Source organism: Acromyrmex echinatior, chromosome 2 (assembly GCF_024713525.1).
Source record: "Acromyrmex echinatior isolate Ae372 chromosome 2, ASM2471352v2, whole genome shotgun sequence".
NCBI lineage: Eukaryota > Metazoa > Arthropoda > Insecta > Hymenoptera > Formicidae > Acromyrmex > Acromyrmex echinatior.
In genome coordinates this window covers 8,709,991-8,725,449 of record NC_141853.1, presented here as the reverse complement: position 1 = coordinate 8,725,449, position 15,459 = coordinate 8,709,991, and the positions used below count along the sequence as shown (strand labels likewise).

At 30.5% G+C, this 15,459-nt stretch overlaps 2 protein-coding genes across 9 annotated transcripts in view; one reads left to right on the top strand and one right to left on the bottom strand.

The window, feature by feature from the left end:
- The first annotated feature begins 229 nt into the window (after positions 1-229).
- On the top strand, positions 230-9,885 carry Ars2 (arsenic resistance protein 2). Of its 6 annotated transcripts, none has more exons than XM_011065557.2 (16): positions 230-387; positions 763-899; positions 1,105-1,401; positions 1,868-2,062; positions 3,635-3,701; positions 3,810-4,054; positions 4,161-4,345; positions 4,413-4,538; positions 4,951-5,192; positions 5,394-5,534; positions 5,614-5,856; positions 5,999-6,169; positions 6,291-6,553; positions 6,870-7,145; positions 7,363-7,479; positions 8,882-9,885. In XM_011065557.2, exons 2-16 carry the CDS (start codon positions 781-783, stop codon positions 8,949-8,951), a joined length of 2,757 nt encoding a protein of 918 aa, XP_011063859.1. In that variant the 5' UTR covers positions 230-387; positions 763-780; the 3' UTR covers positions 8,952-9,885. The 6 variants fall into 6 exon arrangements, with proteins under 6 accessions (XP_011063859.1, XP_011063855.1, XP_011063856.1 ...); XM_011065553.2 differs by having other exon boundaries at positions 7,330-7,479; XM_011065554.2 differs by lacking the exon at positions 8,882-9,885 and adding an exon at positions 7,693-8,125 and having other exon boundaries at positions 1,117-1,401; positions 7,330-7,479.
- Positions 8,622-15,459, bottom strand: part of LOC105151708 (uncharacterized) — a 37,772-nt gene continuing 30,934 nt past the window's right edge. Inside the window, exons 4-10 of one of the 3 annotated variants that reach the window (XR_015544232.1) lie at positions 13,630-14,092; positions 12,981-13,111; positions 11,768-11,887; positions 11,217-11,234; positions 10,607-10,754; positions 9,935-10,099; positions 8,622-8,945 (exon numbers count right to left, since the gene is read on the bottom strand). Coding sequence is in view for 2 of the 3 variants with exons in the window: in XM_011065559.2 (XP_011063861.2) it covers positions 10,003-10,099; positions 10,607-10,754; positions 11,217-11,234; positions 11,768-11,887; positions 12,981-13,111; positions 13,630-14,092 (977 nt within the window). In the remaining variant the exon portion in view is untranslated. Of the gene's footprint in view, positions 8,946-9,866; positions 10,100-10,606; positions 10,755-11,216; positions 11,235-11,767; positions 11,888-12,980; positions 13,112-13,629; positions 14,093-15,459 lie in introns of those variants that run through there. The other 2 variants (XM_011065559.2, XM_011065560.2) reach the window with 2 other exon arrangements.

Sequence of the window (15,459 nt, the reverse complement as noted above, 5' to 3'; positions counted from 1 at the left end):
TATCTAATATATACGTATATATAAAATAAACAATATATGTATGTATAATATATATACATATAATATATATATATATATATAATAAAAGTTTATATATATAAACTTTTCCTTAAACACTTCTATAATGATAAAAAAGCGATTTGCCTCAAATACCTATGTGGTTCTTCGTGCCAATTTACATTTTAATTTCCCGCGTTCGTACAAAGGCGTCGATTCGAGACGCAAGAATCGATCGATAGCAAACTGTAGCGTCAAAGTTCACGTAAGTGGAGACCACTAGTGACAGAGTTCCCGGTACGTTTCTTTTTACGTTATTTTAAAGGAAACTTTTTACTTCTTTCATAATTCATCTGTCTTTATCTTAGCGACGTAGAGTGGTACGTACACGTAAGTCAAAAAACTTAATCGTATCATCCAATATTTATCTTTATTATTCGTGACGATTGCTTTCCCGAACAAAACGTAGCGATAAAACGCGTTGGATTGCGACTTGGCTTTTTATCATGTTCTTTTCCGGATAGAGAATTCTTCGATTTTAACATTTTAATAGTGTTGATAATTTAGATACTCGTTCGCACTAAAGGAAGCTTTAATCGTCGCCAATTTTCTTGTCACGACTTCATAGGAAAAGGCCATTCACATTAGTTCGCATTAATTATAATATTTGCACCTAACCTCATTCTCAAGCGCGTTGAATGGGAATATATGTGCTTAATTGATATATCTTAATTAAGCTTCTTACATGTTATTTCTGATATAAAGGTTTAGTACCTTGCGAAAATGGCTGACTCCGACGATGAATACGATAGAAAAAGGCGTGATAAATTTAGAGGTGAGAGGACTGAGTCATATTCACGAGAGCGCAGAGACGATCGTAGGCGTGATGACTGGGTCGATAGGTATATAATGCATTATATATCTAATGTTATTACGTTATTATAACTATTGTATAGTCGACAAATATAAAATTTTTATCTGGCTTTCTGTAATCTATTAAAAATTTGATGTATCTTCTCAGATTATATGAAAAGGAATTGTAATATAAGGTTATATAATTTTTTGTTGTTATGCTTTTTGCTGTTATTATTCTAGTTATACTGATAGTGATTCTTATAGAGAATGGTCCAGTCGTCCTAGACAACGTCCAGATTATCGAGAATATCGAGGTGGTGGAAGTGGAGGTCGTGATCGTTACAGCCCTGCGAGATCTCAAGATATGGGACCACCTATGAAGAGAATGCGATTTGAATGGGATGACAGACCGAGATATGGACATGATTATTATGGTGGAAGCGGTGGCGGTGGTGGTGGTGGTGGAGGTGGAAATTCTTGGAGTCCAGATAATTATGCTTCTCCTCACCATGGCAACCATCACTATGGCAACCATAATAATAGTAGCAGGTTCGTTTGTTTTGTTATAACTAAGTCTTTTTCTGAATTTTGTGAATTTTCTGAACTTATGACAAATAAATAATGATGAAGAGAGCAGGATTTATGAGAATTCCGCCAAAACGGAGTCGTTTGACTCCAAAATTATTAGCTAAATTAAGGTATTTACATTTATAAGATGCAAAACTTTCACTAAATTAAAAAAAACTATACAATTATTACTCTTTAGAAATCTGTTTTTATTTAAAGAAAATAAGAAATATATATTTGCATTCAAAGATATTAATGCACAAGCTAATATTTGCATTGAAACTAACTATATAATAGCCATATATATATATATATATATATATATATATATATATATATAAAATAAATATATTGTACAATGAATTATTATATTATAGATTAATCCTTATAATATTTATATTGTGATTGAAGAACATACATAATATATTTTTAATGTAATTATTTTCAGTCGAGAAGTTGCTGGCAATTTCAGCAATTCAAATATTGAAACCCAGCCACCTATGATGTCATTCAAAGCATTCCTTGGTACTCAAGAAGATACTATTACTGACGAAGAGGCGATTAAACGCTACAACGAGTACAAATTGGAATTTAGAAGACAACAGCTCAATGAATTCTTTGTCGCCCATAAAGACGAAGAATGGTATATTAATTCTTATATTCTTTGTTTTTACACATGTATATTTTTAGGGTTACATCATTACATTGTTTAGGATTAAACGATTTTATCATGGCGTTTTTAATAAATAACAAACGAATTTATTTTTACAGTGACTACTTTTCTATTTTAAAAATTATTGAGCAACATTATTAAATTATTAAATTTATGTAAGCAATGAATACTTTTGAGTAATGTCACTGTAGGAAATCAGTCGCGTGGAACTCTGTCCATGCATGTACATATATAGAATAAGTTACATGCCTGGAAGAAATGGAAAATGATTTATAATCTGATAAATTGCAGATATGATATATTGTAGCTAATTTTAAACAATATGAGCTTTGTCTATCCCTACAGCAAACCGCCGCCATCGTCTTATACCTTGCAAGGGTCATCTCACTCGTTTATTTTCTCGTACGATATTTTATGAATTTCGCGTCCCGCGCATCGCTGAAGACACAAGGTGCCTGTTAGGTAGCTAAATAGATTGCGAGCTGGGCGCGCAAAGCCCAAATATTGCTCGCGTAGGCCGCGTTCTAAACCCGTTATTTATTTTTATATTCGAGAATATACTGTCTTTGTCGATAAGACTGTGTCGACGAGAAAACTGAATGCGAGTAGAAATATGACTACAGGTGAGGCTCCACTCTGAGTTGATATTTCCGACCATATTTAACCATTTGAGTGTCAAAGGTATTCGTAAAAACTTGTGCGAAAAATGCCAAGGAGCACGTTCGCGCGTCTTCTGTTACATATTAAAAAGTACCATAATAAACGTCATAATAAATAAAAATAAAATTTGTACAGTTCTTTAACTAATTTTAATAAATTGAAAGAAAACATTTCGATTGTAAAGCGTAATCAATTTCTAAAAATTATGATACCCAAGCTGAACACATTATCAAACTTACTGTGGCTTTTATTAGCACTTTTTGACATGAAAAGTGAACAGCGCGACCGCGCTACATGGCACTCGAAATATTTGAGATATATTTTCAAGCATTATGAATGTGGATTTGTAAGTCACAAAATGATGATTCACAGTTAATTAAAATTCATACAACTCAAGAAATTTTATATTTATGACGATCTAATTGATATAGAATTATAATTTTAAGACTTACTAATGTTTCATTTTTCATGGATATTTTGTTTTATACGCGCTTTGCTTTATATAAATTTTACATATCGTTTAAGTTACTACAGGAAAAACATGAGGGAAGGATTATGATTCACATATGATATAATACTCTAAAATTTTACTTTATGGATATATGCATGCGCATGCATAATATGAGGAAGTGAAACATTATATTTACTTTTTTTAATTTTCCGTGTCGCATTAAAAAATTACTTTATAATGTTTTACATACCTCATATCTGCGTGTATCATAAAAAGATCTATGTTTTTATCCGCGTTGCCTTTCTTAAATTACAGAACTAGCTGCATCTCTAATACGTATGTTTCTATTCTGGACTTGTTTAATATTATTATACGTATATAAATTATTTCGTGAACATCCATTTATCGCATTTTTTTCTATTGATCGCCAGGTTCAAAATAAAATACCATCCTGAGGAATCAGTGAAAAGGAAAGAAGAGCAAGTATCAGCGCTTAAGGTAACTACACATCAAAATAAAATGTATATATGTATAACTTATTTTCTCATTCTATTATTAACATATTTGCCCGGCTGACAGAAATCTTAAATTATATTTCTACTTTAGAAACGCGTGGAAATTTTTCTGGAAATGCTAAAGTCAGGAGACATAGAAAAGGTGTCTGTTGATGCCGATCAAGCAGATTCATTGCTACACCTTTTAGATGCAGTGGTTATTAAATTAGAGGGAGGAACAGAGGAAGATTTACAAATTTTAAATGTGAAACCATTTAAGCTTATAAGTAAAGACATTCTGAAAGAAAAAGAAGATCACAAGAGAAAATCTTCTACAGAGAAAAAATCTGAAAATAGGTATTTTATAAAATTAGATATTTTGAAAAAAAGATATGTGAAATATGAAGAAATAATGTATTAATACTATTGATAACATTAATTACGCTATTAACTTTATTTTTAGCGAGGAAAATAAGGTAGACGATTCACAACACGACGAGAAAGATCCAAAGAATGATCAAAATGTTAATATGGAAGTTGAAGACACAGTAAAAAATGAAAATGCAATATCTGACTCTAATAAAATCAAGGAAAATAAAGACGAAGAAAGTAAAAATTTAGAAGAAACTGCTGATAATGATAAGTCTCGTATGTAAAATATTTATCTTATACAGAGATTTTTCATTCACATACGTTATAAGCTATTTTATTACAGCGGAAAAATTGGAGAAATCAAGAAAACGTAAACGTACCGACAGTAATAGTAGCAGCAGTAGCAGCAACAGCAGTAGTTCCTCTGGTAGTGACAGTAATAAACTGGATACACCGAAAGTAGAAATGCGTAAGTATAATTATTAGGTGTTGGAATTAATTCGTAGCGTTTTACAAGTGATGGGGAAGTACTTTCATTAATGTATTTTTTAATGCTCATGTGAAATAAATAACATTCTTTCATTACGAATTAATTCCAACACCTAATAAATCTGTATGCTTTGTGAGAATGTTGAATTGTCATCAGAATAATATTCGTATTTGTAATTTAATAATATATTAAAATAAGCTATAATGAATAACAATTCAAATATATATCGTGAGGGATTATCAGAGTTTGGCTAGTTAATGTGCGCTAATTTAAACAATCATGTAATTCAAATAATCAAACAAATGTTTCGATTTTTAATGTCGGTCCTCTTCAGTGATCAGTCATTAGAATAATATTCATATTTGTTTTTGTAAATCAATTGTTATTTCAGCTGCCAATGAGAAAACAGAAGCTAGTAATGAAGATGCCGATGAAAAAGACATTAAAATAGAGAAACAGGAAGTTAAAACAGAAGTAGAAGCAAAAAATAATAAAAAATCTACAATTGAACCAGAAACAGTAATCGATTTGGCTAGTGAAGATAAAGAGAAGGAACCTAGAGCTTTGCACAAAACTAGTAGCATCTTTCTTCGGAACTTGGCACCGACTATTACTAAGGCAGAAGTCGAAGCTGTTAGTTAAAATCTTCTTAGATAATAAATCTTGTAAAAGATTTTGTCAAATAATTGTAAAAATGTAAATTATTTAAAGAAAATCTTGTAAAAGATTTTGTTTAAATAATTTACATTTTTATTTTGAGCTATTTTTTTGCATTAATGATGATTACTGACATTTATAACATAATATAATTACATAATTATGTTTAACGAATAGATGTGCAAGCGATTTCCTGGATTCTTACGTGTGGCTATAGCAGATCCACAGCCGGAAAGACGATGGTTCCGTCGTGGTTGGGTTTCGTTCGAACGTCAAGTGAACATCAAAGAAATCTGCTGGAGTTTAAATAACATTCGAGTAAGTTGATTCGTACGTGCATTTGTTATTAAAAAAAAAAAAGAAATGAATATTTTTAATTGCTACATCTCTCACATAGCTTCGTGATTGTGAGCTTGGTGCAATAGTAAACAGAGATCTATCACGACGTATTCGATCAGTGAATGGTTTAACATCTCACAAGCAAATAGTTAGACATGATATTAAACTTAGTGCCAAAATTGTTCACAATTTGGATAATAAAGTGGGACTATGGAGGGAAGAAAAGAAAGATGAAAACACAAAACAGGAAGACGACAAAGAAAATAAGACCACTCAAAGTAGCAACGAGGTTGAGCAAGCTGTAAGTGAAATTTGCATTTATATATATTATATATAATAAATATAATATATAACGAAATCTTATAATGATAAACGAATATAATGATATAACGATAAACGAAATCTTGACTCACAATTATATGAAATTTTGCATGGCATTTTAGGCTTTCGGATTGTCATCTAAAAATCCAGTACTGAAAAACATAACAGACTACTTGATAGAAGAAGCTTCAGCTGAAGAAGAAGAATTATTAGGTATGTCAGGTGAACAAGAAGAAGGTCAGTTAGGTGGCGATGGAGATAGTTCAATCGAAAGAGATCCAGTTTTAATCAAGGTAAATTAAATAAACTTAAATAATATAGTGGAAGATCAAGCATAAATAATAATTTGATAAAGTAATATATCATATTTTATATTTATCAATAAAATATTATATATTATATTCATTTTCATAGGTATTAGACAAATTAGTTCTATACTTGCGGATTGTTCATTCCGTTGATTATTACAATCATTGCGAATATCCAAACGAGGATGAGATGCCAAATAGATGCGGAATAATGCATGTGAGAGGATGTCCACCCACCGCTAAAGTCTCAAGTTCAGAATTATCGGAATATTGTCGCAACTTTGAAAGCAAAATGTCTGCTTTTCTACAACCAATTGTTACTTTATCCAACGAAGATTTCGAGAAACTAGGCGCAAAAAATGCTGAAGCGTATCCTTTTCTTCTATGTGCTTTTAATTATTATTATTATATTTGAACATATTTAAACAATATAGAAACAATATAGAAAGCATGAATTTGAAAAATGACTTTCAAAATTCTAAGTGTTAACTTTACATATATCGACATTGATACATATATCATTTTTTCATCTCTTAAGAAAAAGAAAGATATAGGGGTAAATGCTGACGCATTATTAAGCCAATATTCAGAATTACAATCTTGAACACTGATTTAAATTAATCATCATTTTCTCAGATTTATACTTTTCGTCGTATTAAATAATATTTCTTTAATATATAAACAGTGAAGTCGAAAAGTTTGTTCAAGCTAACACCCAAGAATTATCGAAAGACAAATGGTTGTGCCCTCTTAGCGGAAAAAAATTTAAAGGACCTGATTTTATCCGTAAACATATCTTCAACAAGCATTCTGAGAAAGTTGCCGAAGTGAAAGCGGAAGCTGAGTACTTCAACAATTATTTAAAAGATCCAAAAAGACCTCAGCTTCCTGAGCATCCTGGCAACAAAGCTCCACTAAGAGAAGGATCACGGGACAATTTTGCGCCATATGGTTGCAATTCGTAAGTAGTACAAGAGAGTTACTGGTAATTAAAAATACTTACGAAATAAATGCTATTATTATGATGTGTGTGTGCGTGTGTGCGTGCGTGTGTAGTGTATATAGTATAAAAATGCGATTTCATCTACATTTTGTGAAATACTATCAATGATAACATTGAAATAACATGAAATAACGTCATTAAGGTACTCAACGCAAACATCCACAAATATTTCTAGATTCGGAAGTTACAATAGTGGATTTGGCGGTAACAGAAGCAATTTTGGTTCTGGTTATGGTGGCGGATTTGGATTTAGTGCTCCACGTTCTAATCGTGGCGGATTTAATCGTGGACGGTAAGAAATACTTTTTTATGTTTCAATGGAATTAATAAAATCTACAGTTAAATACTTTGAGATAATCGCATGATTTATAGAAAGATTACACGATTAACATTCAATTTTCTTTGGTGTAAGTTATATTGAATTGAAACAAGATTCAAGATTCGGTAATATAACTTTGGCCCCTTCGAATTGATATATTGAACATGGTAATACAATGTTTTACAGGCCCGCTCCGGATTCTACCTCGAGACCTATTATTAGTTATAATGACTTGGATCAGCCGGACATGGACTTGTTTTAAGTTTTATCTCACAAATAATTTCATCACGAGATTAAGCTAATTATAAAAATGTTAATACTATCTCTATGTACTCGATTAGGTAACACACCGTTTAAAAAAAAAAGAAATAACAAAATGCAAAAAATTATATTACAAAATTAGCACAATTTTTTAAATGTTATTTATAATATCAAATTTATTTAATGCGCATCAAGATCCGATATTATATATTTAGAAACAAACGGAAAAAGAAATCTATTGTGCATGCCTATATAACCAATATATACTAAATATATCCAATATATACACCTTAATAGGATGCGTTTTTAATTAAACATACATTTTCAGAAATAAATATAAAACCCAAAATAAAAAAAATATATGATTAAGAACTATTTTTTTTATTTATTACAGAAAACATGCATCTCTGGTGCATTTTTTTTTTACTTATAATTAAATAAATAAAGCCTAAACGACTTATGACATTTTGGGTTTTATAATATTTCTTGATTAATATGTAATAAAAAAATCATCCTGTACAGAAAAAAATTTACTTTATTTTTTTTATTAAAGTTTTAAAATTATAAGTACTTATTATTTATTATAAGTAAAAATTATAAGTATAAACTTTTATACAGTCCCATCTAAAATTAATGCAAGGATCTATTGATGCTGCAAATTTATAACAAATAAACCTATCTGTGTGTTACTCTAATGATTTGTTATTTTATTTTGTCCCATTTCCGTTTAAACCCTATGTCCGGGTGGTCTTATGTCATGGAAAATTTTGACGTTATATGTCAGTTTATTATAACATTGTAGTATAAAGAAGGGAAAAAAATATGAATTTTTAATTATTATTTTTAATAATATATGCAATTTTTCAATCAACTTTATTGTATAGCTGCCACATATAAGAAAATTTTAATTTTTATGTACATACATCTTCCATACATATAAATACACGCATACAGTATAGTAGAATTAAAAACAAATTTACATATACTTTTTAAGAATTGTTTTATTTATGTATTTTATTATATATATATTTATTTTGTATGTTAGTTTTGTATATATATGTTGTATGCAATAATATTGATTTTTATCGTTTTTTTCTAATATTTAATATTGCAGTGGTGATTTTCGACCAGTCATACATTATCGAGATCTTGATGCTCCACGGGAACCAGACGAATTCCTATAGGATGATTAAAAGAGATGTACTGACCGATACAAAAATATATAGACGCTGCTTAGAATCACTTAAAACAATGTTTTTCTGTAAGCCATTCACAAGTGTGTACATTGCATACCTGTGTACATATATATATCTACAATTATTAATCACTTTCTGAAATAAAATTAGTTATAGTAAACAAACATATAAATATTCAATATTTTGTTTAAAAAAGAGGCTTATGAAAGAAGAAAATGTATTACACATAGTTTATATATAAAAGAATAAAATTCGAAACAATAATCAAATTGAGTGAATGTAAATCCAAATCAAACTTAGATATGGAATTTATAAATGATTCATGACTATATTCGTATGAAAATCTTAAGTTATAATTAGGTCTTGTCAAATTTTTATTCATAAATCGTCATTCAGTCTCTCAATATTTGTCAGTGAAACGATTTTTCGAGATAATTAAGAGAATTGTGAATCAATTCGCATACAGAGTTACACTATACAGATAGCAGATCATGAATCATGAACAGTAATGAGAATCCTTTCTGCTGACCAACAAATTTCTGTTATTTTTCGTATGAATCACGAATTATGTGTAACATCTGACATTATCTTAGTATAAAATACATGATATACTTAAGAGAATTTTACAAGGTTTTTCAAGTAATAAGTAGATTTAGATAACAAAATGTATGCAATATTAAATCATTTGTGTTGATACAATATATTCTGCATAAAATTAATAATTTTTCTTTTTGTGAATAAAATTAATTTACATAATCATATGTATAGTGTTCTTTTATAACATATGTATGTCTTAATAGTTACATAATAAAATCACAATAATTCGCCAATGTATTATTCCTTTACAATTGTTGAGGTAAAGGAGCAAAAAGCGAAAGGATATGTAGCACTAGATTCAATAAATAAACCGATTTAATATATATATTTTTGTCTCATATTTCTCTATACAACACGCTATATACATTACGTACATTTATTTGTATAAAATACTGCATTTGATCTCTCTCTGATTGGCAATGTTTTCCTTCATGTGTAAATACTAAATAAACCGGTCTTTGCAGTGTATCTCATCCGAGCCATCTCCGCAATCGTCAAACCCATTGCACTTCATTCTTTTCGCAATACATCTACTATTTCTGTACAATAGAAAAATTTTACATGTATAAAAAAACAACAATATATTTGAATTAAATTTTGCAAATTTTTTCTGTTCTCTTTGTAAAAACGTTCTTATTTTTTTCCAAGATCTAAAAATATATGATGTGCCGAATTAAAAAATTCGATTCCTTTCGACAAAAATCGAAATATATTTAAAAATATTAAAATATTAAAATATTCAACACATTCAATGATACAGTTACAACAATTATTATTTCACAGAAAAAATTAAAATTCATTATTTAATACTCCATATATATATATATATATATATATATATAGTGGATCTGTTAAGAATAAATTGGTAGATATGTTAAGAATAAAAAAGAATGTAAATAAAAAAGAATTTAAAAAGAGAAATTTAATTTAACGAAAAGAAAAAAACTATTCTAAGATATCGTTTTAATGAAAATGTTTTTTTAATTATTACATCTCTCTTTCTCTCTACCTTTTATACACAGAGAAAATTTAAATTATTGACTTACTGGCATGTAAATTCATGTTTATTGCATCGCCCTTGGCATCCATGAGGTTCATCTGTTCCATCGCTACAGTCTGCCAACCCATCACAAAACCGATCTCTCTGTATACATTCCCCATTGATACAAGTAAATTCGGCTTCCAATGAGCAAACTGAATCGAGAATAAAAATTATTATTTAAACCAGTTTTTTTTTCGGCAATTTGCCTTTGTTCAATAACTCGAAATAAGAGATTTTTAATTTTAAATCTGCTGGAATATTTAAGCTACTCTTTTAGAAAATCAACTGTCTTTTTTAAATATTTAACAAATGAATTATAAATTTGTATATTTAATTATTTTCATATTTATACAGGAAACTCAACTGTATTCTACGAGTTTTTTTTCTAGAATATTCGAATCCCAGATGTATATAATAAGTAATAAATATAAATACATTCTTTGAATAAAAAAATGAGTTAGTTTGTAGGTATATCAAAATCTAACGTTAATATTATGCGAGAAACCATATAAACAATTTCACCGTTCTATTAATGAAATTGTGCATTATTAAGAATTCAGCGTGCAGAAATTATACAAAATATACATGCATTTCAAATATAAATATGTACTCACACCAACCAAGATCATGACCTATAAAAGAAACAAAGAAAAAAAGGTATAAAAAGGATCTTCATCAAGCGATGTAAAAGGAGAACTACTAGAGAATAATTTTTCTGTTTTAATTTTGTACAAAATTGTCCTTTTTTGTCCTATCTTCTTTTTGTCTGTATTTTGTAAAAACATTAAAATGTCTTGGAGATATGCCCAAAGAGTGTTTGAGAAGTGCTCAAGAACAAAATATAAAGTAAATCCTTATTGCAAATAATATTTTGAAAAGAAAAACGATAATATTTTTATCACGGCATCTACCAGTTTGCTGCAACAAAACTTAAACAAGTGCGACTAAAGGAATACTTAATAAATATAAGGCACCGTATTGCTTGATGAATTTTTTAAATTTTAGATTGCGATCACAATTTATGTCCCTATAAACAATCTTAAAAAAATTGCTCTTTTATCATATACATGTAGCGTAACGTTTTTGTTTGTACATTTCATTTGAATATTATGACATCTCAGACTATCATTATCAGACTATCGTAATAAAACGCTGGAATGCTCACCTAACGTGCAATTAATCTCGTCAGTTGCGTCCCAGCAATCTATCTTTCTGTCGCATCTCCTCTCCAACGGAAGGCAGGAAGTCTTGTTACCACACTGAAAATGCGTCTCCAGATTGCAAACTGAAAAAGAACGTGTAGTACTACTGATAACATCTATTCTATTTGCTTCGTGTACTTTATATTTGCATACCTCCATACCCATATTAAATATTGCAAGGCGTTTTCGATATAAAATCAAATGAGCGAATTGCTGAACTCCTTTTATAATAAATTATAAACATAATTTATCATAAAAGTGTCCGTCTCAATCGTGAAAACGAACATTGAATGACTTTTAAAAATAATTTTACATGCTTATAATTCTGCGAATATATATGTCAAAACTGCGATAAAATTTCTTAGAAAAGACTTTTGTATGTTTGTATTTCATTACGACTTGCATATCTTAGCTCGACTATATGGCATTCGTAATTTATATCACTTTTTATTAAATTCCATCAATCGATATCGATTTTAATTCGGAATTGTGCTTTGGCTTTAACGTAGAAAATATGATTGGAGCGATACCGAAGTAAAAACTGGCAAATCGAAGCCTCGCAAATAATAGTAAAGAAGAAAAGCCGATAACAGAAAGTTATAGGTCACTACAAACTAGGGCAATGCGGTATATTTTAACAAGAGACAAATTGCATGTGGATGGACACGACCGGTTTGCAAGATCACTCGCGAGCAATATTTACATTATTTAATTATATTTTTCGTATAATTATATAGTATTTTTTTTAAGCGCATGTAATTCTCCGCTTTTCTTTATAATTATCACGATTACGAATTACAACATAATCCAAACACTTAATTAATATTTCTCACTACAAAACTCATCATTTTCATTAAAAGAAAAGAAAATCCCAGATTTAGAACTTTGTCATTTGGAAAAAGGCTAAATAAAATGCAGCAAAACAATCTCAAAACCCGTAGGTTGTCTCTGAATCTAGATTTATTATTAACATTACGATTTTTTGCAAACATTATGATTCACATCGAAGCTAATCCGCGAAACGTATAGCTTCCGAAAGTACTCATAGTACATGGAAAGCAATCTCAAAACTCATTTGTAATAAAATGTTGTAAAATCCCGTCGTTTCAACTCTCGTATTCTAAAGGGAAACAAATGCATAGATCGTTTCAATTATAATTTTTAATTTATATTTACCGCAATCATACTCGTCCGAATGATCATAGCAATTCATATGCCCGTCGCAACGCTTATCCAAGGGGATGCACAACGTGTTGGAGCAAGTCCATTCGTTCTCCAAACAGAAGAAGCGTTCGACCCTTTCGCATCTTTAATAAAATAAAGAAACGATTATAAATTAAATTGAATGAATGAAATTAATTTAATTAAATCTATACAAACATTATACTTATCATTTACGTAACTATTCTTATATAACTTATATATAAAATAAACTTGTATAAAAATATGTTTTAAAGAATGTCAAATAATAAAAATAATATATATGTCGCACATTTTGTATTTTATAAAATTATAAGATAAGATTATAAAATAAGAACACATAATAATCATATAATAATTACAACAATCACAAAATTAAAAAATAAGAATTACGGTAATTAAATTATTAATATAATATTAGTATAATATTAGTATAGTATTAAAGTATTAATAATGAAAGAACTGTATATAATTATAATAATAAGAATTATTGTTTTCTCTTGAATCACTAACAAAGACACTTTGTCAATGATCGACGCTTAGAAAGAATCCACCGATTGCTATCTACCAATATCTAATATTAGACTGAATCCCGATGCTATCAATAAAAAAAAAACAGACAAACCTGAATGCGTCCATGTCGAGACGATGGCATTTCTGCCTATTCAAGATGCAAAAACCACCGCATCCGGTGGGATCGCTGTGGTCACGGATTTTCCTACATATCGGCACCATTTCGCCGAAGATGGCAACGCACAACTCGCCCTCGAAGCAATCATCGCAATATCTCGTCGCATTAATAACGTTCTGACTCGCAGCTTCCGTTTCCAAGCCTTCGTTTGACGGCGAAGTGCTTCCCGGAAATGACAGATTGCCGCTTATAGGGGCGCTCATGGCAAACATACCCCCGGCAAACGTTTCTTCTATGTCTGTCATCGATGTTAACGTCATCGTATCGGTCATCGCAGTCGTCAGATTTGACTCGTCGTTCGTAGGCGTGATCGGTTCACCGGAAGTAACGTTCTGCCCCGTCAACCTGCTCGTCGACGACTTCAGGTACTGCTGAATAATCTGGAGCTTCTCGGGCTCTGAAAAAAAGGAGGCATGACGTGATCAATCATCGCGACTGAAAAAGCTCGTTACCGCATTCCCGCGACAACGGAAGTGCAGATGAATTAATTAATATATCGTAAAAAAAAAAACGCGATTGAGACATCAACAGATGCAACTATCAGTATTAAAAGAATAAACAATCGTACTGTAACGTGAAAAGAGCCCTCAAAAATCACACAAAAGTACATATCATACCGTGTTTTCTTTCCAATTATTTGAGCCATTGTTTTGTTTTCAAAAATTTTGTCAGGGGGCAAACAAAGCTTAATTGAATTTTCATTAAAAGAACATTCGTGCATTTTTGACATACAAGAAAAACAAATTGAAGAAAATAAAATTATGTACGTTCTCCTTTGTTCTTTTTTTGACTTTTTAATTTTTTTTTTTTTTATTGTACAAAAGAACCGGACTTAATGAACCCATTTATTATTACACAAAAGAGAGAGATAAAATAGAAAAAAGAAATTCGCAAATATAAGGTAGCATTTCCTCGATTTTTCTCGTTAATTTTGAAAAATAAAGAGTTGCGGAAAGCGGAAAATAGAAAAAGAGAATGAAAGCTTCTCTGTTCTCGATCTTGCGCCGTTAGGGGTTGAAGGAATAGCCTGGAAAACTTTCTCTCGAGCCTCCAGACATAATACTGAACGTTCGCGAAATACACGGTCGTTGGCTCTCGCCACTTTTCATCGCACATAGTACTCGCGGCCGCGCTTCAGCGCGATCGACCGTGCGCGCAGGCACGGTCGGAGGAAACGTTCTGTTGACCCCGCGGTTAAATTCATCTCGTTGAAGCAATTGCCACGCTTTGCGTCGAATTAAACCTCGGCCGTCAGCTGGCGGGATGCAGATACTTTTAATTGCCCGAACGATAAGGCGACGGCGCCGGCGATGGCGAGTGTATCGTTTATTCCCAGCTAATATATGATGTCCCGACACGCAAGCCCCTTCGCAGAATAATACCTTCGAACAATAAAGACTTGCAAATTTGTCATCAAGCTCTATATTATCGTAAACTATCAAGGAACTCTATGTCATTGATGTCATTGTAATGACGAAAGATAGTATGTATTAATAACAATGTTCAAAGTAAAACTGTTGTAATATCATAAAAAGTAGATAAAAATTGGAGAGAGAGGCAATGGAATTTCATTGGATTTTCATAATAAAAATGAAAAATCTCTGAAAAACGAAGATATTGCAGAGTAGATCTAAAGTATCTATATTATGCACTTCGACGATACGGAAGTGAATTAATATGCAGTCAGCATGAGCGCGAGATGAATTAAGCTTCTATATGATAGATCAATAAACATTCTGATCGAACGATTAATCTCGAGAATAA